This window comes from Balaenoptera ricei, chromosome 12 (assembly GCF_028023285.1).
Source record: "Balaenoptera ricei isolate mBalRic1 chromosome 12, mBalRic1.hap2, whole genome shotgun sequence".
Taxonomy (NCBI): Eukaryota; Metazoa; Chordata; class Mammalia; order Artiodactyla; family Balaenopteridae; genus Balaenoptera; species Balaenoptera ricei.
Genome location: NC_082650.1, coordinates 76,757,683 through 76,782,653, shown reverse-complemented (window position 1 = coordinate 76,782,653; position 24,971 = coordinate 76,757,683). Strand labels below are relative to the sequence as shown.

At 37.2% G+C, this 24,971-nt stretch overlaps 1 protein-coding gene across 3 annotated transcripts in view; it reads right to left on the bottom strand.

The window, feature by feature from the left end:
- Positions 1-24,971, bottom strand: part of UBE3D (ubiquitin protein ligase E3D) — a 317,705-nt gene that overhangs the window by 273,621 nt on the left and 19,113 nt on the right. For all 3 annotated transcript variants that reach the window (XR_009506230.1, XM_059941742.1, XM_059941743.1), the window contains exons 4-8: positions 20,120-20,351; positions 14,625-14,694; positions 6,343-6,412; positions 4,861-4,969; positions 1,630-1,793 (exon numbers count right to left, since the gene is read on the bottom strand). Coding sequence is in view for 2 of the 3 variants with exons in the window: in XM_059941742.1 (XP_059797725.1) it covers positions 1,630-1,793; positions 4,861-4,969; positions 6,343-6,412; positions 14,625-14,694; positions 20,120-20,351 (645 nt within the window). In the remaining variant the exon portion in view is untranslated. The remainder of the gene's footprint in view (positions 1-1,629; positions 1,794-4,860; positions 4,970-6,342; positions 6,413-14,624; positions 14,695-20,119; positions 20,352-24,971) is intronic.

Sequence of the window (24,971 nt, the reverse complement as noted above, 5' to 3'; positions counted from 1 at the left end):
ATAAATAAGAAGAATAAAAAGTTTTAATAAATTTGACTATATAAATCTAAATACATAAGGGTACACACCACACACACATAACCCTCAACAAAGTCCCCAAAGCATCAAATACATAAGCCATATTCTCTGATCATGCTTCAATAAAACACAAGGAGAGTCAACTGAATCTGTTTCATTTAGACTGGCATCAGATGGGCAAAAATCTACGTAGCAGCTTGGGTGAGGGTGTAGGGAAATGGGCATTTATAGAAACTTTATGTGGGAGTATAAATTTGCAATGCCTTTTTGCAAAATAATTTGATATTACCTATTAAATTTTAAATGTTACACCCTTTGACTTAGTAATTCTACTTTTAGAAATACCTCATAAAAAAGTACACATAATTGCAAAATAAATGTACAACATACAGTGGAATACTAATTATAGCAGCAAAAAAGTAATAACCCAAATATCCATCAACAGAAAAATGGTTAAATTACTTACAGTATATCCATTTCATAAAATGTCAAGCACTGACATGGAAAGAATCTCCAAGACACAGTGTGTTGTTGTTTTGTTTTTTGTTTTTTTAAGTGTAAAAAAATACACATGCATCATGCAAATTATGTTAAAATGCAAAATAGAAAAAAAGTGGAAAAATTCACAACATACTTTTTTCTTCTGGAGAGAGACATGATGGAGAACTTTCACAGTTTACTTTATGTAAGTCTCTACTGTTTGAATATTTTATGACTTGAACTGCTTGCATAATTCAAAGAAAAGAAAAGACAAGCAATAATTTTTTAAAATTTCTTATTTACTTCCCAGAAGAAGACTGGGATCTTTCTGTTCTTAGTACAAATTTGATCAAACCCATCAGAGAGTACAGGACAAGTATAAACTTCCAATCTGTTTAAATAAGAACATTTTCTGTTCCCTCTGCCAAGAATGCTCTTCCTCAGATATGGCTCACTCCCTCACTGCCTTCAAGTTTTCCACTTAAATATCATTTTATCTGAGGAACCTTCTTTGACTTTTCAGTACAAAATGCCAACCTCCTACACCCTACTAACTTGCTTTACATTTCACACCTGTGTCTCAGTGTCCTTGTCTTTAAAATGGGGTGATAAGTGTACCTACCCCACAGGGTTGTTGTTGGGCTTAAAGGAGTGAGAAGCCCTCAGATGAGCGCCTGACTTACAGGAAGAGCCATATCAGTCTTTGATGTTTTGTCTGCTTTGTTTATGGCCTGCCTTCTTTCTCCCTATGAGGATGACAACCCCAGGAGGCAGGGGCTGTGTTTTGTTCACAACTGTATCCCAAATGCCTGGAAAGTGTTTATCAGTAAATAGTCATAGCTGTTGAAGCCTGATTTAGTCCTGCAGCCATATGTACAGAAAGCTGAGATTACAAAAAAAAAAAAAAAAAAAAGACCAATTATTTTCAGTAAAAGCATGCTTTCTGCACATTAGCATGAACAACCTGTAATGATTCAACCCATTTTTAAAGCACAGTGGGTAGCAGTATGATTGCCAGAAGCATCAAGTAGGGAAGTGGTACAGTCCCATTTAATTCCTTAATTTCTTAACACCAGTGTGGCAACAGAAACGAAAACAAATGTGGAGGGAGAAAACCAAAGCATGACTTACTCTGCATTCCTGCTTTTGATGCATGGCTGGTAGAGGACCTTGACAGCATTCCAGGCAGAACTGGAATCGGCCTTCAATAAGTCTTCCAACAGAGGGAATTTTTTGATACTTGTGGAACTTTCCAAAGCTTCAATCACCAAACTGTCTGAGTTTAAAAGCCATAGCTAAAGACACGGAGAGAGAAGTCCAAGTACAAGAATGTCACAACCCTATTCATACCTCTTACCACCACTCAAAAAAACAAAAACAAAACCATAAAAAAAAAGACAAAACTATAAAACACCAGAAAAAATATCACATATATAACTTTTAAGTAGGGTAAGCCTTTCAAAGTATAACCTTTGGTAGAGCCACTGACAACATAAAGTTTTTAAAGAAAAGACAACTGATTAGGAGAAAATACTTAATACATACAAAGTTATGATCCATAATATATAGAGCTCCTAGCAATCAATAAGGGAAAAAAAAAACAGCCCAAGAGAAATACAGGCGAAGAATATGAACAGAATTGAACAGAATATAAACAGAAGAAATAAGCGATAAATATATAAAAATGTTAACACAACTAGTAATAAGGAAATGCAAAATTTTGTGCCACCCATTTTCACTTATCAGATTGGCAAATACAAAAAGACTGATAACAGTCAGCTCAGAAGAGGGGTTTGGAGCAGGTACTCCCACATGTTGCTCATGGAAGACTGTTTTGGGATTTGGACACAGGTGATTCACTGAGGAAATGCTCTCAGGAGAAAGGGAGGGAGGTCAAGAAGATAAGGCAGGGTAGCCAACAATGTGGACTCAGCCTGATCTCACAGGGAGCTCTGAAGCCTGAATTCCACCTACAGAGTCTGTCCCATCTTGAGACAGCAGATGGCAGGTTTTGTAGCCCAGGGTCGGGTCATCGGCACTGGGCTGAGTAGGGCAGGGGTGGGGGACGGCGGAGGACAGGAAACTCCCGGGCCAGGCAGCATCTGTCAGGATGGCACAAGTCTCTGGAGAAGAGGACGACTGTGAGCCGTGAGCAGGCAACATTCTCAGCAGTGGGAAAGGGGGGGACCAGCCGAGGAGAGGGGACCTGGCGGGGGGGGCACCAAGAATGTCTATAAGGGATAAAGGATGTTCATAAGGGATAAATTAGTCCAACTTTTGAGAGGTGATAATTATCAGAGTTTAAAATGCACAGATTCCAATACTGCATAAGATGAGAAAGATCTGCTTCTGAAGTACTAAAATACATGTGCAAAGATGATTTTCCCTGCAGCACTGTCTTTACCGGCCATACAGTGGAGTTCTACTCATTAGTAAGAGTCCAATCCATATTTACACTAACAAGAAACAAGCCTCATGATACCTGGTTGTGTGAAGAATGCATGTTGAAGAACGATGCTAATCACATCATTATGTTATTTTTACAAATACCTGTGGGCCTATGTACATAGAAGTGGAAACAGGGAAAAGAATGATGAAGTATGCATGTCAGACTGTTAATGATTACCTCCGGATGGTATGACACAGCGGGGCAGAAGAGGGGACAAGACAGGGGAACTACCACTTCTTTTATGTTCTTCATGTTTTCAGAATGTATTTCAAGAATGTATTACTTTTATAAAAAAGAAAAAAATTTTAATTTAAATATACATTAGCAGTAAGTTTAAAAAGTTCCTACTCCTGATTTTCAACTTGAAAACTTTGCAATAAAAGGAAATTAAGGGAATTCCCTGGTGGCCCAGTGGATAGGACTCCGCACTTCCACGTGCAGAGGGCACGGGTTTGATCCCTGGTCAGGGAACTAAGACCCCGCAAGGTGCGCGGTATGGCCGAAAAAAAAGGTGAAAAAAAAAAAATAAGACTGATTTCAGACTAGGACTATGAGGTATACTTAGTATCAACCTGAGTTAGAAAATATTTTAGCTTTGAATAGAAATTATGTGGAATTAGAGAAGCATGTGGTCCCTGTGACGGATGGACAGCCACAGAGCAACACCTAATAACCACCTCAATCCCTCTCTCCTTTTAGCTACCGTGCTCCCTTATTAGCTTGCGAGGTCCTCAATGGCATTTTGGTTCTATCCTGAGCACCCAGGACAGTGTCTTTCAAATAAGAAGTGCTCAATATATGTTTACTGGTTGAATAAAACAGGCGTGGAGGCAGAGAAGAGACGTGGGCCCTCGATCTTGGATTTTCACATTATGTCCCCAATTGTTTTCTGCAGAACGCTATTTTTGACAGGAGCAGTTTAATATTAAATGCTTGTGGTACGTGTAGGGGATGATTCTGCTAACTGCGGAGCCTTTTCTCCAAAACTTGCTACTACTTCTCAAACACCCAAGTGCTGAAATCAGGATCTCAAAGAGATCTCTGCACTCCCATGTTTGCTGCAGCACTGTTTACAATAGCCAAGATGCAGAAACAATCTAACTGTCCACCAGTGATGAATGGATGAAGAAAATGTGGTACATACACCCTATGGAATATTATTTAGCCTGTAAAAAGAAAGAAATCTTGTAATATGCAACAGTACAGATGAACCTCAAGGGCATTATGATAAATAAGACAACAGACACAGCAGGATAATACTACATGATTCCACTTACACGAGGAATCTAAAATAGTCTAACTCATAGAAGCAGAAAGTAGAATGCTGGTTGCCAGGCGCTGGGGGGAGGGAAGAATGGGGAGTTGTTAATCAAAGGGTATAAAGTTCTAGTTGGGTAAGGTGAGTAAGTTCTAGAGACCGGTTCTACAACACTGTGCCTATAACTAACAATGCCGTATTGTGCACTGAAAAATCTGTAAAGAGGGTATATCACGTTAGATGTTCTTACCACACACACACAAAACAATAAAAACAAAAACAGGAGCAACAGAACGTATTTTAACCATAAGAGTATCAAATGGGGAAAAAAGTGAGAAAGACAGAATTGTGTTACACTGACCAAGAAAGCCATTAAAAACTAAGAGTAGAAAAACTTCATCTTGTGGCATGAGCTTCTACAGAGGGATCAGGTTGTAGTTGTCTCTAAATCCCTAGTACCTAGCATGCAGAGGCACTTAAATCACTTGTTCAATTAAGGGGATTTGATTTGTGAATTAAACTGAGATTAAAAACTCAATTTTTCATCATTTATTTTCTAGACCCGAGAATTAAGAAAAAAGAATGACAAAACCCAAAGAATTTCTGAGACCCTGGATTACTAGGCTACAAAGAGCTGGGTGAAATCATTTCTTACCAAGATGTACGTTTTGCCGTTGTGTCCTTGAAGAGTGAATCTAAAAGTGCTTCTAGCAGAGGAGAGTTCCACCAGGCACTGGGCAATAACGCTCTGTACAAACTGAGACCTGTTTGAACACAAACGAGTTTTCACAATGTGCCTCTCATAATAACTCTACCTGGCAGGATGAGCCAAAAATACCCACAGGGCACCTGTAAGGCAGAGGTGGGTGCATGCTGGACTTTTCTATATGCTGCCCATCCCCTCACAACCTACGCTAATTTTAATCTACTGTAATGTATTTGCGTTTGCACCAGTCTTCCTATAACCCATTCTTTGATCCTTAATATATTTTCCACCCCAAACCTAACTATTCCCCCCACTAAATAAAAAAATACTGTTAGACAAGTCAATAATCCATTTGTGCTGTGGCACATTCAACAGTGAATAACTAAGTTAAAAAAGAAGGTAAGAAATTTCCTCCCAAACATTAGACAGTATTATCTCCAATGTTTTCCATTTGTATCCCCTCAGAGTGTCAGATCTGAGGTACAGAATCAAAGTATTTATAGGAGAATAAAGTTCAAGGTTATATACAGAGAGCCCTAATTTTTAGACATCAATAAATTAGCTGAAATAAAGACATACTACAGTTAACTTTCATTTGCAAGACTAAAAAGATTCTAAGAAAAGAAACACTAATAATGGATTGAGTGGCTATGTAACATTCTTTTTAAAAATGCACAAGTCGGGCTTCCCTGGTGGCGCAGTGGTTGAGAATCTGCCTGCCAATGCAGGGGACACGGGTTCGAGCCCTGGTCTGGGAAGATCCCACATGCCATGGAGCAACTGGGCCCGTGAGCCACAATTACTGAGCCTGCGCGTCTGGAGCCTGTGCTCCACAACAAGAGAGGCCGCGATGGTGAGAGGCCCGCGCACCGCGATGAAGAGTGGTCCCCACTTGCCGCAACTAGAGAAAGCCCTCGCACAGAAACGAAGGTTCAACACGGTCATAAATAAATAAATAAATAAATAAAAGAACGTGAATTTCTTTAAAAAAAAAAATGCACAAGTCATTTGAAAACTAACCCATGTTTCAAGTAAGTTAAATTAAAACCAGAAATAATTACTCAAAAACCTATTCATGATTATATTATAAAACCTTGGGTATCTAGCACATAAAAAGAAACACAAAAAACTTTCAGAACTAGAAGATTTATAAGAGCACATTTGTCTATACCATTATGGAAGCAAACCATAAAGGAATCCTCAAATCTTTCATATCTGTGGTTTGGTTCCACTACCTAAAAACCTTTCCAAAGACTTTTATTTTTCCTTTCCAAACAAAGAGGGGTATAAATAAAAATGAATTCCCAAATAATCACTTACAAAAAATAATTATAATAAATAATTATAATAAATAATTCCCATAATAATTCCCAAATACCTATCTTTCCTTACATGTGAAATTACAGAACACACTTAATTAGCTATTTGTACCTTGGTATGATGGGAAAATTTCTTTCAGATGGCTGGATAATTATCTCTGTCATATAAAACTTAGTGGTTTCTAGAAACAAAAAATAAGAATATTAAAAGATCTCCCCAATACATTAATATTTCTGTTGTGGACATGCTAGTTTCAAATTAAGACATTCCAAACCAAATATTCGTTACACTGGTACAGTTACCATTTAGTAAAACTTTTCCAAAAATGACTTAGTGTCAGAAGACAAAGCAATGATGACTACAAGGAGACAGTCTGAGACTTCAGATAACTCCGCGTTGTTTTAGCAGAGCACGTGGCCAGGTGAGCCTGGTGCAGCAAGACTCTGCTCACACGTAGGCAAGGTTATAGTAACTAGTCACATCACAGCCATAGCCCACTCACCTAAAAATTAGTCATTTGGTTTCCTCATTTCTACAGAATAGCCACAAAACTAGGAGTCACTGAAAAAGGCTTTTTAATCACAGTACTCTAAAGCCCATGAACAGAAGCTGCGAACCTCACGTTAATATTTACCCAGAATCTCACTGAGTCGATTAATGTGCAATTGTTACCAAATCTGGTTATCTGAGTCCTTCATTTACAGAAAAATTTAAACAGTAAACTGAATATTTAATAGAACTGAATATAAACATAACCATTTTGGATTTTTAAAAAAATCCATGAAAAATGTTCACTCACTAGTAATGAAATGGAAATTAAAATATTTTTCAGCATCAAATAAATAACATATTTTTGAATGATAAAGTGCAGCAGCAATGAAGATATGGAGAACTGGATACACCTACTCACATTCTGCTGTCAGGAGTGCAAATAATAAATTTCTGAAAAGCCATTTGGTGAAGGCCTTAAAAATGTTTATATATTTTGACACCATAATTAAATGCCTAAAAATTTATCTCAAAGAAATACTCACAGATATCTGTAACATTTATCTATTAAGGTGCTTATAATATTAATGGAAAAATACTGAAATTTCTAAAAATTGAGGATGGTTGGATTAAATAAACAACTATACATTTAGGCAAGAGAATTATATACAGTCATTAAAAATGGTGAGCTAACAATTTTTTAATTGTTTTAATAAGATGGCAAGTTGTTCCTTGTAGATTTTCTATAAATGTTTACAACTGCTCAGTATAACACACAGAAAAAGGCAAAAAAACAAATTTAAAAGTTTAACAGATTATTATATATCTAGAGTCATGATGATGAATTTATACATTTCCCCTTGAAGTCCAATTTTTCACTTTACTATTCTGAAGTCATGTTATTAGATGCAGAACTGAACCTTTTAACATTATAAAGTGATCCCTTTTGTCTCAGCTGTTGTTAAACTATAATTCCATAATTTTAATCCCACAAGGTATTATTGATTTACACAGTTAACATTCATTTAGTGTCACCCACATATTTACCACTTTCTTTACCAATCCTTCTTGAACTTAGAGTTTCTATCTGGTATCGTTTTCTTTTACTTAATATACAGGTAAAATTTCTTTTCATAAGAAACCAGACCATTAGAATTGAATTATCCTAGCTTTTGTTTGACAGAGAATATATTTATCTTTGTCTTGATTCTTTCATATCAGGACATTTTCTCCTGATATAAAATCCTAGGTTAGCAGTGTTTAACCTTTGTGCACGCTATCATTCCACTTCACTCCACCGTCTTCAAACCTCCATTTCTGCTGTTCCTTTGAAGGTGATGTCATTTTTCCTTGGTTACTTTTAAGATTTTCTTTTCTTTTTTTTATTTTTCTGCAGTATCCCTGATGTGTCTAGCTATAGACTTCTTTTTATTTCTCTTACTTGGGCCTCATCTAAGTAGAATTCTTTGGACTTCAAACTGTTGTTCTTTGTCATTTTTGCAAAATTCTCAGCAACTATCTCTTCAAATATTGCCTATGCTCTATTCTATTTCTCTTTTCCTTCTAGAAGTCTGATTAAACATACATTAGATCTCCTCTGTGTTTTAGGTCTCTTACCCTCTCTTCTATATTTTTTACCTTCTTGTGTCTCTGTGCTGGATTACAGATTTTTCTTCTCATCTATCTTCTGTTCATTAACTCATTCTCCACTTTGTACCTAACCTGCTGTTAAACTACCCACTGAGTTTTAAATTTCAATTATATTTTTTAGAAATTTTTTAGAAATTCTTTTCCAAATATGCTTACTGTTATAGTTTCCTTTTCCTTTTGATATCTTCAAACCTGTCTTTTGTATTGTTAAAAATAGTAAGCATGGTTGTTTTACAGTTTACATCTGATAATTCCAATAACATAAGTCTGTTTATATTGTTTGCTATTTTTGTTAGTTCTTGTGGATGGATGTTGTTTACTTGTGTGCTTATTTATGTTTGGTTGTATGGTAAACACTGTACTTGACAAATTATTTGCGGGAATAATATGAGTTTTACAATGAAGGTATTTTCCTCCAGAGGTGACTTGCATTTGATTTTCCCAGGTCCATGGCATTATGTCTAGTCCAACACAGACTAAGTTAAAGATTTGAAATTCCTAATGTCCCAAAGAATTGATACCTGTCTGTAATTCCACAGGCTTGTTTCACTTCTGATTCACCTTTACTGTGTGAAGGTGAATGGTACGGCCATTCAGGGTCTCATATTTTTTGTACAGTCACCTACTAGGTTCTTACTTTGTGTAGTCTTTGACTTCTGTCCTTACTTCTCAAAGCAATCAAAAGTTCTACTTTTAAAGAACTGGCAAATGGCAGGGAACAGGTGGTTTTCAATTTTATGCTAACCTCTTTTGAGTTTGCTTTTGTGCTAATTAACCCACATATTTTCCACTTATCTTCTCTTCATTCCTTCCTGTGGATTCCAATTACCATATCTTTCCTTAGCATTGTCAGCCTGAAGAACTTTCCTTAGCATTGTCTGCTAGTAATGCATTATTTCCATCTGTTTATATAAAAATGTCTTTATTTTGCCTTCATTTTTGAAGGAGAGCTTTGCTGGATATAGATTAGATGAAAGGTGTTCTTGTTTGTTTTCCTCCCAGCATTTTTTTTTAATAAATTCATTTATTTTATTTATTTTTGGCTGTGTTGGGTCTTCGTTGCTGTGCGCGGGCTTTCTCTAGTTGCAGCAAGCGGGGGCTACTCTTTGTTGCGGTGTGTGGGCCTCTCATTGTGGTGGCTTCTTTTGTTGTGGAGCACGGGCTCCAGGTATGTGGGCTTCAGTAGTTGTGGCTCACAGGCTCTAGACAGCAGGCTCAGTAGTTGTGGTGCATGGGCTTCGTTGCTCTGCGGCACGTGGGATCTTCCTGGACCAGGGCTCGAACCCATGTCCCCTGCATTGGCAGGCAGATTCTTAACCACTGCGCTACCAGGGAAGCCCCTCCCCCAGCATTTTGAATATCTCATTTTAGTGTATTTTGGCTGTCATTACTTCTATAAGAAGTTGGCCTTAATTCTTAATGAAATCCCTATATGTGATGTTTTGTTTTCTCTTGCTACTTTCAAGATTCTCTCTTCACCTCTGGCTTTTATCAGTTTGACCACAACGTGCCTGGGTGAAATGCTCTTTGTGTTTATCCTACTTGAGATTCACTGTAGTTCTTGGACCCAAAAGTTAAAATGTTTCACCAAATTTGACAAGATTTCAACCATTTTTTTTTCTACATTTTTTCCCTGACCCTTTCTTTTTCTCCTCACCTTCTACAGCTTCACTTACACATTTATTGAAACAGTTAATATTGTTCCACAAATCTCTGACAGTCTCTTCATTTTGAGAATTTTTTCTCTGTTCTTTGGATTGGTTAATTTCTATTCATCTATCTTCAAGTTCAACATTTTTTTTCTTCTGTCACCTCAAATATGAGGTTTTAGTAATCTAGTGAATTTTTCTTTCGTTATTGTACTTTTCAGCTCTGTAATTACTAACTGGTTCATTCTCTGAAGTTTCCAATTTGTTGAGATTTGCTATTAGTTCACTCAAGAGGTTTTTTGTTTTTTGTTTTTTTTAATTCTTTGCCATATTTATAATTAGCTACTTCAACATCTTTGTCTCCTAATTTAATATTTGTGCTTACCCAGCACCTATTTATTGAGTCCTGCTTTTTCCTTGAGTATGAGTCACTCCTTTCTCTTTCTCTGCATGGCTAATAATTTCTGTAAGAAAGTAGGACATTGTATGTAATACATTGTACCAATTCTGGATTTTGTCCTTTTTTTTTTAATTAATTTATTTTTATTTATTTATTTTTGGCTGTGTTGGGTCTTCGTTGCTGCGCACGGGCTTTCTCTAGCTGTGGCAAGCGGGGGCTACTCTTCGTTGTGGTGCACGGGCTTCTCATTGCAGTGGCTTCTCTTGTTGCAGAGCACAGGCTCTAGGGTGTGTGGGCTTCAGTAGTTGTGGCACACGGGCTCAGTAGCTGTGGCTCGTGGGCTCTAGAGTGCAGGCTCAGTAGTTACAGTGCACGGGATTAGTTGCTCCGCGGCACGTGGGATCTTCCTGGACCAGAGCTCGAACCTGTGTCCGAATCTGTGTCCCCTGCATTGGCAGGCGGATTCTTAACCACCGTGCCACCAGGGAAGTCCCTTGCTTTGTCCTTTTAAGGGTAACTGGTTTATAGGTCAATTACCAAGCTTGGACTTAAACCGGGAAATATGTCTTCCCACGGTGTGTAGTCACTAATGTCTCTGCTCAGTTCTATTTTGTTTAGCTTGACTCCCTAGAGAGTATTCACTATCTCTGCACAGTTTGGTTGTACGCAAATTTGGCGAGAGGTTCTGCTCAAATGCCTCAAGCCGTTATGGCTTCCATCTTCTGCTGCCCAGGTTGTGTGTGAATTGAGGAATGCAATCCAAGGCACAGCAAATTTTCTGGTCTCCCCAAGCTTTCAATTCTTATTGGACTCCCTGGCATCTATTGTATGCATGTATAGTTTTGCAATCAGCCAGAGCCGGGTTAAGAAGTTATCAGCTCAGCCCCTCCACGGCCCTCTTGCTTCCAAAATATCCCTCTTAAATTTCTACTTTCTCCTTTGCCTACCCTGAACCAAACCTACCACCTATAGATAATAAAGCTGTGTTTTTTTTCCTGCCCAAGTTTGGGGGGGCATGTGAAGTATGACAATGATCCCAAGCAAAAAAGGTCACAAATTTGCCCTTCTAACCCAAGGCAGTAGCAGTTTTTGATAACTACACCTCTCAAATCATTGCTTCATTTTGGTTATTTTCTAGTAGCTGTTCTTCTGAACTTGTACAGTTCAGTACTTGTTTCCTACAGAGTAGAACTATCCATTCTCTTTATGCCACCATTTTTGGAATTGGAGTCCTACTAATTTACTTTTAGAGTAGATGTGGATATAGCTCTCTTACATCACCCCACGCACATATTCACATACAATGACCTCCTAATATACTTATATATTACATCATAAAGATTTTTGGTTAAATTGATATTCAGTGTTCACATTGTTGTGACCATAATGATACCATGGAAGTGCTTCCTTTTTTGTTCAATCTTCTGTTTTCCTGCAGCGCATAACTGCTTTCTTTTTCATGTGTTTAGTTTTTCCAAACACCTTTAGTTAATTCTTCCCATATGATGAGATGGCTTGTCTCAAGATTATTTGTTACATGTGGTCAAACCATTCAACAAATTTACCAGTTTCAGTGTATAACTGAAAAAGCCTTTATTACAATTTCTCTCCCCTTGCTTCAATCCAGGCTGTAACGCCTGCTGTCCATCCCTCACCCTGGGACTTCCTTATCTCATTCTCCTGTGTTGGACGATCTGTTCCCCAAATCCCACACTTTCTCTTCTGAGGTTAAATCCCTAGTTTTGATGATGCATACCCTATGGTAGATTCCTAAGGAAAATATAACTTTGAGGTCCATGTTTTGAGACCCTGTATTTCCAAATGTGTATTTATAATCTTCATCCTTGACTGACAGTTTGACTGTCTACTGAATTAGTCTGGGTTGAAAATCTTTTTCCTTCTAAATTATGAGGGCATTCTTCATTGTCTTCTAGCTTTCAACACCGCTATTAAGAAGTTCAGTGCCATTCTAATTCCTAATCCTTTGTACATTACCTGCTTTTTTCTCTCTAGAAACTTCATCCTTGGCGTTTGGAAATCACTCAATTACGTGGCTTTAAGTAGCTTCCCTGTCACCCCTCCATTAATTATATGAGACACTTAGTGGGCTCTTTCAGTTGAGAAACTTAAGCCCTAGCTCTGGGAAATACCTTTTTAATGTGTTTTTGGTATTTTTGTTCTTTGATAATTTCCCCCACCCTGTTGTCTCTATTCTCTCTTTCTAGAATTTCTCCTAGCTAGATGTTGGATGCCCTAAAAGGCTCAATTCATTCACTTATTCAACAAATATTTACTGGGTACCCACTATGTGCCAGATATTGATCTAAGTACTGTGGTTATCATGATAAATGAGATAGACAATATTCCTATCCTCAGGAAACTTACATGATCATTTTTTTGAAATTTCCTTTCCAATTTTCAACCTCTGTCTTTTGGTCCTTATTTCTAAAATAGTTCCTTAATTTTATTTTCCAGTCCTTTGGTTAGTTTTTTCAAGCTATTACATCTTTAATTCGACATTCTCCAAATTATAGAGATAATATTATTTCATTTCTCCAAGGACATTTATTATGGTTTTTAAAAATATTTTCTTCTGTTTTATACATAATTTGTTTCTTCTCAATGCGTCTACTCTGTTTACTTGATTATTTATTTGCTTTGGACTCTTTTTAACATTTACTGATTCTCAGCAATCTATTCAGATTTAAGTGTAAGGTAGTAAAATGCTGAGAGGGAGCTCTTGTGTGTAGATATGAGGCTTGTTGAGAGTAGGATGGCTGAATATAAGCTCATTTTTTTGCTGTTACACGACCCCTGAGAATCAGTGTCTGCAGATCTTTACTCTGGTTAGTACACTTCCATTCCCTTATTCCAAGAAAGGCTGCTCCAATCTCCTACCTTGAGAGCATAAGCAAGTTGCAAGCGGAGAAAGAGTCTTAGGAATCTTATGGCTCCATATACAAACTTTGCATTAATCATCCTGCTCTCAGGCCCATGTCCCTCTTACCTGCTACCTCTAAACTCTGGCCAGTTCTGGGGATCTACAGTGAGAACTGGCTCACTCCTTATCTAAATGGTCTTCTGCAGACACCAAGGTTGCAGCTTCCTCCACACTGCCAAGTGTGTTCCTACCCGTCTCAGCTCTACAGCTTCCAAAAAAAGTTTGCTTACACCTCTATTTCACATCACTGTTTCCTCCCCATTTCTCTTTGTCTCTGTGGATGTCCTTCTTTTTTTTATTCCTTAACTGACATTTTAACTGGGCTTCAGGGAGGAGAGAAAAGCATGAAAAAAATCAATTCACCTTATTTAAACTGGAAGCCTTAAGATTTTCTAAGTCATTGCTTAAGGGACTTGTTTTCATTCTCCAAAAATGACATTGAGGGTGGCATCCTTTACTACTACTCATTCTTCCTTTTCTGTTCTCTCAGAGCAAGTTATGAGACTCTGATGAGCTTAAAAAACAAACAAAAAAATGCCACCATCTGCCTTCCCTTGAGTACAATAGTTTCATTTAACTCACATCTTCTAAATAATTCTATTAAAAACAATTATTCTTCACCCACAAAGCTAACACAGCATGCTGTAGCTCTCTAGACATTTTTAAACCATATCTTTAAAGAGTGATGCATTTTAATTATCAGGATTTCATTATTATATTGGAAAGTGGTATAACATAGGCTTTATGTAAAATATAATTAACGCTATTGGAAAAAAAAGAACAAGGAAGAGAGTATAAAACTCAGAATGTTTCAACAGGTTCTCTGCACCCCCAACCTCCAAGCCTCAAAACACAGCCCTGAGGCAGACAACAGCCAGGAAAAGCATCTCCTCCATCATCTCTGGTGACCAATTCTTCTGACTGTGGAGCTGTACTAAGAAAAAAGCTCCAATCTTCTTTAAGATAGACCCAAGTACAAGCTTTATACTATTGCTTTATATCTACAAAGAAGATATGAAATATTGAAAATGACCCAACTTCTTAATGCTTAAAACTCAGTACTATGTACTTACAAAGGTCAAAATACACAAACTTCTTGGCATATTGGATGATATATTAGTTGATTTCTATTTTTAAAAGCATCAGTTCTACAACATGCATTAGTTGTCTTTCATATATATTGACTATAAAATCTCCTTCTTCCGTTTTTTTTTTTTTTAACAAGAAGGCAATCATTTTGGCTTTTTTATTATGAAATTCTTACCTGATGACACAGTCTCTCCCAACATTACCTTGCAACGCTTACAAATTACTTTGGTATTTGCCTTTGGTTTCTGTAGAACAGAAAAATGTCATTTAAATGTCATTCAGCTTTTCTTAAAAGGAATATATAATTTTAACATCGTCTCTAGAGTATACATTGAACTTTACATTTTATTTTGCCATCTACTAAATACTGGGAATACATTTAGCTTGTATGCATAATTCACATGCACAGAGATCACTTTTTTCAAGTCTAAAGACAAAATGAACAGAATGATTTTTCCAAACTAGTCACCTCCTGATAATCTACACGTTGCCAAGTAATTTGAACAAGAAGCATCTTACATTTCTAAAAAGCACCTCCAAACATCATTTAGAATAGGCAGATGGTGGGCAACAAAGGCAGAGTGACAAAGGTTAGGTGACTTGCTCCAACTCATGTGTCCAGAAAACAGAAGAATTAGAACTTGAACCTATATTATTTTGACTCCTAGTCCAGTGCAATGTATGTAAAAGTAATCTATAATTCATAATCACCATTGGAAGTTAAAAATACCTAACCCATTCATATAATTCTATCTTTCCATTTAAGATATGCATTGTACCTGGAAAGATAGCATTCTGGAACAAATTCCTGAAACATTGTTAAACTTTGAAAATCCAACTTTATCACTGGGGATACAGATTAAAACAGCTAGCAGTCACCTAATTATTAAGAAAACAAAAGACTAATCTTTTAGACATACAGAACAGAGGTTGGCAGGAGTGGGCAAAAATGAGTGAAGGTAGTCAAAAGGTACAAACTACTTATAAAATAAGTCATGGGGATGTAATGTACAGTATGGCAACTGTAGTTAACAATACTGTATTGCATACTTGAAAGTTGCCTTAGTAAATCTTACAAGTTCTCATCACAAGAAAAAAAAGTTCTGTAACTAAGTATGGTGATGGATGTCAACTAAACTTATTGTCATGATCATTTTGAAGTAAATACAAATACTGAATCGCTATGTTGTACACCTAAAAGTAGTAAAATGTCCATTACACCTTAATAAAAAAAATCTTACTGACTTATAGTTTGTTATAGGAGATGATATTATAATTAATATCATGGTGGTTAAGAGCCAGGAGTCTGGGGCCAGACTTCCTAAGTTCAAATCCCAGCTCTGTTACTTACTAGACATGTGACCATGGGCAAGTTAATTAACCTGTTTTGGTTTCTTCATCTGTAAGATGAAATCGACAGTAGTGTTAACTCACAGAGCTGTTTATTAGGATCTAAAACGGAGTGCTGTAAAACACTCTCCCTGGCACATGGGTAACTGCTAGGCAGATGTTACGTAAATAAAATACACTTTTGGCACACTTCATTCAAGAAATGGGCAGAAAACCCATACCTTCCCACAAAGGTATAGAGTTTTTTGTCTGGATGTGCTGCTAGTAACTAATAGAGCTGATATTTAAATCCAGGTCCCTTTGATGCTACAGCTTATGCTTCCTAAGCACTATGCCAAGTGTTTTCCAAACTAATTCATAGAATCAATTCAGTGGGTGACACCCTGAGTTTTTAAAGAAATATGAAATAGAATAGAACAGAAAATATCACCGTGCTTCAAACATAGTGTAAGTAGTTCTTTAAGAAACATCTACTTGAGGTGCATCTGTCTCTCTGTGTGTGCATTATCAGATCTTAATGTAAAAAAATTATTATATAGTTCTTACTTTAGTTAGAGGTCAAAAAAAAAAGTCAAAAGCCACAGACATAGGAACCAAGGCAGGTGCCAATTTGTTTAGGTCCAGGCAAGGTTACAGGAAGACGACAGCTTAGAAACCAAGCATGCTCAACTGTGAAGTTTCACATTTTGGCAGTTTCATGCTTTCTTACAATAAAATCTATCTGTTTGGCTCCAAATTGGTATTAAAGACACTTTTTAAAGGATGCTATTTCGTACAAGTTAAATCAGACCATCCTCATTAAATCTTACCAAATACTACGGGCTTTACTAAAAACTAATACAGGTTATTGGAGTAGCAATGCTTAAGAAGAAGGGATTTTTCTGTTCGAAGCAAAAAATTTTTTGTCAGGTGCTGTTATGTATTTCATTTATTATTGCTCTTATAGCACATTTTGCTTTGTCTTTCAATGAAGCGGAAGAAGTGGGTTTTGTTGGTTGGTTTTTAAAATAAAATTCTACCTTTTCAACACATGGGTAATCAGGATTTTAAAATCTGATCAATAAAAAAACAAATTACCTCAAACAACCAAATGTGTGAATTTTGATTCAAACAAATTTTACTGACATCAGAAGATACTTCTAATAAAATTTGTAAAATCTGTATATGGTCTGGTATTGTACCATCAAGTGTTCATTTTGTCTGGTGTGAAAATGACACTGTGTTCACGTGAAAAAGAACAATCCATATGGGGTGAAATGACATAATGTCTGGGATTTGCTTTAAAGCACTTCAGCGAAAAACTAACAATAAAATGGGCAGATGAAGCATACTTTATGAATCAAGATGACTGGTATACGGAAGTTCATAATTCTATTTTTTACGTTTGGGAATGTTTACAAAGCTCAACACGTTATTCTAAGAAAAACAAAAAAAAGAGAGACCCTCATGGATTTAACAAGACAAACAAATAACCAAAAAAAAAGGTAAAACTGTTAGTCATGCTCGCCAGCTAAAATACCAATGTTCAATTTCACTTGTTCTTTAAAAGATAGGTTGAAGTCATCAGTGTGGCTATACTTTCGTCTAGAATAATAATATGAATCTTATAAAAGATTGAGGTGCCACCTTTATCAACCTGTTGTAAGATGCAAAATTTTTATTATGTTGGTGAAATGAAAAATATTGTGAAATAACAAATATTCAGTAGATGTCTTTTGAAAAGCAAAGATATATACTGTCACGTTCACAGAGGCACAAATAACACACTGTACACATACGGGGTTATTCAAGGAAAGGAATAAGTGTTGGACTTTGTTTATGCTGTTTCTTTGTCATTTATGAATATTTTAGTTCAAGAGATATGCTTTGGAGTAATTCATTGTCAAATACTCCTTAAGCAGAACTAAATATACATTTCTCATGGTGAGGTGAGTTATCTCTTAAAATCCCTTTCCACAATTAAAATAGATTTTTATAATCTCTCACAAGCAGAGGCAGAAATGACTCCTACCAAACACTCAGAATACACACAGAATGCACCATTAATGTCTGATAAGCTAAACAGTCTTGACCTTTTAAATTAACATATTACAATGCTTTTAATTCTGTTAAAGAGAAACTCTGCTTTGCAGTGCATTTTTCTTGACCTGCGCTTAAAGGAAATAATAAAGCGAGTTGCGCAAAGAAGCAGCCTAGCAGTGTAGGAACTCTACAGAGCAAACATGAAAGACAGACGTTGTTGTGGACTAATTAAATCAATATATCTGCGAGATGGCACCGCGGCTCGGAGAGGTGAATCAGCCTCCGGTCCTCGTTTTTATTTTCCTTTGTGTTGCTTCCATTTCTAAGGACCCTTGATATTGTCTCGCCAAAAAAATGTTTCCCAAGAGATACCATTAGGATGCTGTGTCACCATGTGACATTTCAAAACCCTGCTAGATGGCTAGACAGGGTGATATGAGAAACAGGTTTTCAATAGCACAGAGAAGCCTTGTTCCCACAAGACCCTTGAGAGTACTGTTTAAGGAGTCCCTCCAAATTTATGTTACTATTTTGGTCACAGGCATATTCTTTCAACTGCAGCAATATGCAATTAAAGTGAAACTTTCATCTAGGTTAACTTGAAAACAATCTTGTTAACAGCAGCTTGTCATGACGATAATTTCCCACAGTCTCCTTGATACTTAAAAAACTGTAATGTCTCAATATGAAGGGTCTTCCTTTAACACGTGGGATGGTTGTTCACAATTAAGAGGAATTCTTATAAATGGCATCATATAACTGATAAAGACATAAATGTGAGGAATCTACTCCCATACAGAATGCAGAGTTCATCTGAAAGAAGGAAACTCACGGTTTTTCTTATTTAATCTTTCCCACTCCCCTTCTCGTACCTTCCAAACATTTTAAAAATTTATACCTTAATCATAAAAATGAAAGTCAAAATACACAAAACATAAAGTACTAGTACAGAAATTTAGATTAAAATATAATTTTACTATAACCATATTAAATATAATTAAACCATAGATTTATATTATGTGCTTACCATTTATCTTTTAAAAATATAGAAGGCTATAGCCCTAGAATTTGTGGGGGGTATTCTTATACATATATATATACATATATATATACATTAGAATATATACATACATTTTATCTAATGTATATTATCTAATACACACACACATATACACACTGAAAAGCAGTGGAGATCAAAGGAAATATGAATGGTTATGATTTTACTAAAGGTAAAGATACATACAGAGAAAGAGTTGGGGGAGAGAAGGAGAGCGAGAGACAGTAAACTACTATAATTTTAAATAAACCTAAAGGTAAAGGGATTTGTGTTTATGGTGAAAGATGAGATACTTACATAATGTAAACAGATAACAGCTTAACCTCAATATTTGACAAACTTCCTTAATCTCCCGCAAATTAGAAAATAGCTCTATAAACTAGCTGACAACCTAAGAGCTGCGGACTGCTGCGTGTTTCCTAGAGTGGCTCAGTTCTCATTACAAAAATTAAATGAGTTCTAAATGAAACTTAACACACAATGCTTTTGTTCCTACCAATAATCAGATGTTAAAATGAAGGTTCTCTGGCAATGATTTTCTTAACTTTTTAAATCACATCAGTATTGACTTGCCATCCAGGGAATGATTTCTCACAAGGGCCAAGTCAATGGCACTGATTTTCTTTTAAAATAAGGTAAACCACCTGTTCTCTGCAGTGAGAGGAAATGGCCTTCTCCCTCCAGCAACTTTGAGAGGAACTGCCTGACCTCGCTCATTAAGCATCAGCTTGGAGCCTGCAGTCCGAGCTTTATTTCCACGCTTGGGCTCCTCCACTTCCTCTTTTGCCTTGATGGCATCTGATTGTATGACACCAGCAGCAGTCTAGACTAGGGGCAGACACAGGAAAATACCTGGACCTATCAGGACAGTACATATCTTGAAGGCAAAGAACACATTTAATTTAAATCAGACTGTGAGGATAAAATGCACATGGATGACGGAATATTGTCCTAAAAGCAAGGAAGGAGGGCATTTTGGTTTGTAAAACGGTAACATTCCCAAAGTTTACGTGGGAAGAAGTCCTCTTCCCCTTCTTCCTCCCGCTCCCGTAGCTGTTTTGGTTTAAGGCCACAAGCTTTTTCCATAACAAAAGAGCAGAGCTGGATGATGAAGGCAACTGAAAATCATGGATTTTGGTCTTTAGAACTGTCTGTCACATGCCCTGAATGAAGAAAAGACTGGAGAAAGCAGTTTTCTAAACCGACCTCTAAATGAGCATTTATTTTGAAAGATACATTACCATTTTTAAATGGTTCTCGGAAGAAAGACAGCGCGTCTCCACTGGGGCTACTGCAGGTCTCGGCTGCTGTGAATCATGTCTTAAGTTCACCAAGAAGAAACAGTCTCCAGTGAAACAGTCATTCTCTTGTGGATGAAGTGGCTTATTAGCAAAGGGGTTGGCATGGCAACACCACTCGTCAACCAGAGCACCCCAGTTTTCCTGTGGCAGGGGGAGCAGTCTCAGGAGCTTCCTAGTGGAAAGAGGAAAACAATGCTTTACAGGACAAAATGGAACTGTGACGTTCTCTCAACTAAATCAGCATAAAGGATGAAAGAAACTCATCAACCACATTACTTGCAGTGTTATTTTTGCCCCTGATGGCAGTAATATATACTCACTATAGACAATTTTGAAAACGCAGGGAGGTATAAAGCAAATAAAAACCATCCTTGGATGGACCTAGAGATTGTCATACCGAGTGAAGTAAGTCAGACTTACTTCACTTATTCCTAAGACAAATATCATATGATATCGCTTATATGTGGAATCTAAAAAAAAGGGCACAAATGAACTTATTTACAGAACAGAAATAGATGTAGAAAACAAACTTATGGTTATCATAAGGGGGGGGGAGGGATAAATTGGGAGACTGGGATTGACATACACACACTACTATATATAAAACAGATAACTAATAAGGACCTACTGTAGAGCACAGGGAACTCCACTCAATACTCTGTAATGGCCTATATGGGAAAAGTTTCTAAAAAAAGAGTGGATATATGTATATGTATAACTGATTCGCTTTGCTGTACACCTGAAACTAACACAACATTGTAAATCAACTATACTCCAATAAAATTAAAAAAAAAAAATCCTTTCTTTACCACCCAAGGACAGGTAGCTATTTTTTTACATGACTGTATTTCTTTGCCAGCCTTTCAAGAGAGACAGCTGTACACAGGCACACAGTCTGGGATCAGAGGAAATACACAAACTGTATCTTGCTTTCATTGTTTTATTTAGCTATATCATGATACTTAATGACTACATTCTATTCCATAGGTATGCCAAAACTTTTTAGATCATTCCCTCACTGTTAGATATTTGGGTTTTGAGTATTTCATTATCAACAACCCTGAGAGGAACAGTCCTAGAAAATTTGTATACAGATCTGATTATTTCCTTGGGAAAGAAATCTTGTAAGTGTGACATTACAAGCACAAACGATGCGCATTTTTTTAAATTAATTAATTAATTTATTTTTGGCTGCGTTGGTTCTTCATTGGTTCTTTGTTGCTACGCGCGGGTTTTCTCTAGTTGCTGCGAGCGGGGGCTACTCTTTGTTGTGGTGCGCGGGCTTCTCACTGCGGTGGCTTCTCTTGTTGCAGAGGACGGGCTCTAGGCGCGCGGGCTTCAGTAGCTGTGGCATGCGGGCTCAGTAGTTGTGGCTCACAGGCTCTAGAGCGCAGGCTCAGTAGTTGTGGCGCGTGGGCTTAGTTGCTTCACGGCATGTGGGATCTTCCCGGACCAAGGCTCGAACCCGTGTCCCCTGCACTGGCAGGCAGATTCTCAACCACTGCGCCACCAGGGAAGTCCCAATGTGCATATGTTTTAAACTCAATTCCTATATTGACAAACTGCTTTCCAGAAAGGCTATACCAATCCATGATTCTTCCACTTACTTTTTTTCAGAATTGAACACTATCATTTTTCCATGTAATTGGTGAAAGTGTTCTCAATACTGCTGTAACTGGCAATTCTTTAATTACTGGTGAGATTGAACTGGCCTTCATATTTATTCGCCACTGTGTTTCTTCTGTGAATTACGATCAATGGCTATTTTCCAGTGAGATGTTAGTATGTTCTTATTAAATTGTACAAGTATATTCTATATTAAGAATATCAGTCCTTTGTCTAAAATCTGTGACAAATATTTTTCCAGTGTTATTGCCTCTAATTTGATTAACATGTCTTAAATTTCAAATCATACAACCCTTTCTTCTGTGATTTCTCTCATTACTATTTTCTATAAACTTTTTATTTTGGTATAATTTTACGTTTACAGAAAAGTTACAAAGGTAGTACAAATAGTTCTCATATATACTTCACCCAGCTTTCCCTAATGTTAACATCTTACATAACCAGGGAGGGTTTGTCAAAACTACTGACTTTATCTGGATCCCCCTAGTTTTTCCACTAAAGTCCTCTTTTTCTGTTCCAGGATCCAATTCACAACACACTGCATTTAGTCATCATGTTTCCCTCATCTCCTCTGCTCTGTGGCAGTCTTTCCTTGTTTTTCAGGACCTTGAGATTTTTGAAGAGCACTGGTCAGGTATTTTACAGAATATCCCTCACTTGAGTTTGTCTGGTATTTTCTCAAGATTAGACTGAGACTGTGGGTTTGGGGGATGTCTACCACTGAGGTGACTTCTCATCACACCAAACCCAGAGAAGACACTGTATCAGTATGACTTATCCCTGGGGATGTCAACCTTGATCACTCGGTTAAGGTGGCATCTGCAAGGTTCCTCCACTAGCAGAGCTCCTATTTCTGCCTTTGCACACTCTATTGTTTGGAAGTGAGTCATTAAATCCAGGCCACACTCAAGGGAAGAGAAATTAAGCTCCACTCTGTCATTATTATTTATGCTTAGAACATCCTTACAATTAAGTAGCCCCTTATATTTGCTCCCAGTTTTTGTTTTAATGGTTTCATTTTTTTCCTGTAGAAATATAGACACCTGAGACGTTTCCATGGTTTACCTCTATTTTAATCTAAATTGGGAAGATTTAATCTAAATTTACCTCTATTTTAATCTCAATTGGTCTAAGGGGTGAAGAAATGTGGGCAGGATGATGAGGACATTTCAAAATAATTTATCCTGGAAAAAAAAAAAAAAAAAGCCAGAATACAAGCATGCTTCTGGTCTTCCTAATGCCTTTGAATATTGTGAAAGCTTAAAGCACCCTGAATACTTGCTCACTTCTGCTCCAATCGACTGGACCATTTGCCTGCTAAGGATCAACTGTATTAGATCACAGACCTGTTTATGCCACTTATGCATGTTTTTTTAGTTACATAATTTAATCAAACATGTTATTTTAGTTACATAATTTAATCAAACATGTAAACCAAGGAAATATGAGTTGCTATTCCTCTGAAAGCTAAACATTTCAGAGAAGAGGAAAGTCAGTTATTAAAAAACAAAATCACTGGTGGAATGTGGGAGATACAACTATAAAAAAACTGAGGCGAGGGGAAAAGAATAAAAATCTAGAAGAATTCTGCAATCAGACTGCTTCAGTGTCTAACTTCTCGTTCCACTTTAAAGAAACCTAAACTGGAAACTCTGGATAATGAATTTAGGATGGCATAAGTGAAAAAAGCTAAAAGAGTCCACAGCAGCAGACTCATATTCAACAAAAAGATATTAGTTCCATACTAAAATACTAGTAAGTTAATGTACATTTGCATGTTTTAAATGAAAATATTTAAGATGCAAATGTATCGTTTTTAAATGATTCCCTCACATGAACCCTTTTTCTTTGATTTCCCCAATCAACTCTGAGTCTCATAAAAGGGCAATTATAACATGGAAGAGGGTAGACATTTAAGTTTAACTCCAGAGGACAGAAGTAGGAACAAGAAAGGCTGATTTTAGTTTAATAGAAGCAAGAACGTTCCCTTTTAAATTAGGAAATGCTGCACCATTAGCATCATTCAAATTGCTGAGTCTATGAAGGAGATTAAGAATCGATTCTTTCAACATACACTTTCTAGAAGTCCACTACTAGGAGTCAGGCATTCTGCCGACACAAAATATTAGTACATACAGTCCCTCTGTCAAGGTATTCATATTCTAGTGGGAAATATACATCTATGAACAAATAACAAATCCAGAATATAATAGACGCTCATAACAGAGCAGCAGTCCTAAATTCTTGGGAGTTGAGGGGGGAAAGGGAGGGGATGGCTCAGACCCCTTTGAAAATCCGATGAAAGCGTTAGCCCCTTTCTTCAAACATACATTCCCACCTGCACACAAAATCTGCATATTACTTTAGGGGATTCGTGGACTCGCAAAACCAATCCATGAATTCAGGGCAATATGTACAAAGTGCTAGGGAAGTAGAGTGCTGCTGGACTTCAGAGAAGAGGTAACATCTGAGCTGACCTTTGAAGGATGAATAGGAGTTCTCCAGGCACTGAAAGGAACTAAGGGCGTCCCAGGTGTAGGAAACAATATGAAGACAGGCACCATATATGCTTAACTTGCCACTGGAGTCCTGGTGTCAGGCACAGTGCCTGACTCACAGTGTAAGCTCTTAAATAAAGGAATGAACTAGCATGCGTGGATAACTATAACATGTGAGGCCCCTGGTTGGGTCTGCAGCATACTCGGATGAAAGGGTTAACAAATATTTTCCTTTGCTTGAGAATCTGACCTTTGGTTTAACCACCTAGACCTGTTACCCTGGAAGCCAGGTAGATGGTAGGCATTGATTATTTTGCTAGGCAGCGCTGACTATGGTAAAAATGATCCTTGATTGGTATATCGCATCTGGACGAGGAGGAAGTTTGAATGAGCTGTAAATATTAGATGAGGATGCCATGCTTTAAACTTCCCTGAATGCAGGTCTTCATGGGGAACCCTAGAAACTATGCCAAAGAGTTATCACAAGAGCTATTGGCTGTGTAGGGCATGAGGCTTCTTCTCAGGGTAGCTCCTGCACCTGCCAGATATGAATCTTGCACTTTGTACCTGGAACCGTGTCACATGGGGAGACGAGAGTCCCCAGAGGGGTATGTGACCTGCCATTTGCTTGAACTGCCGCAGGCCCTCTGCTGAGGCGAACTCCTGCC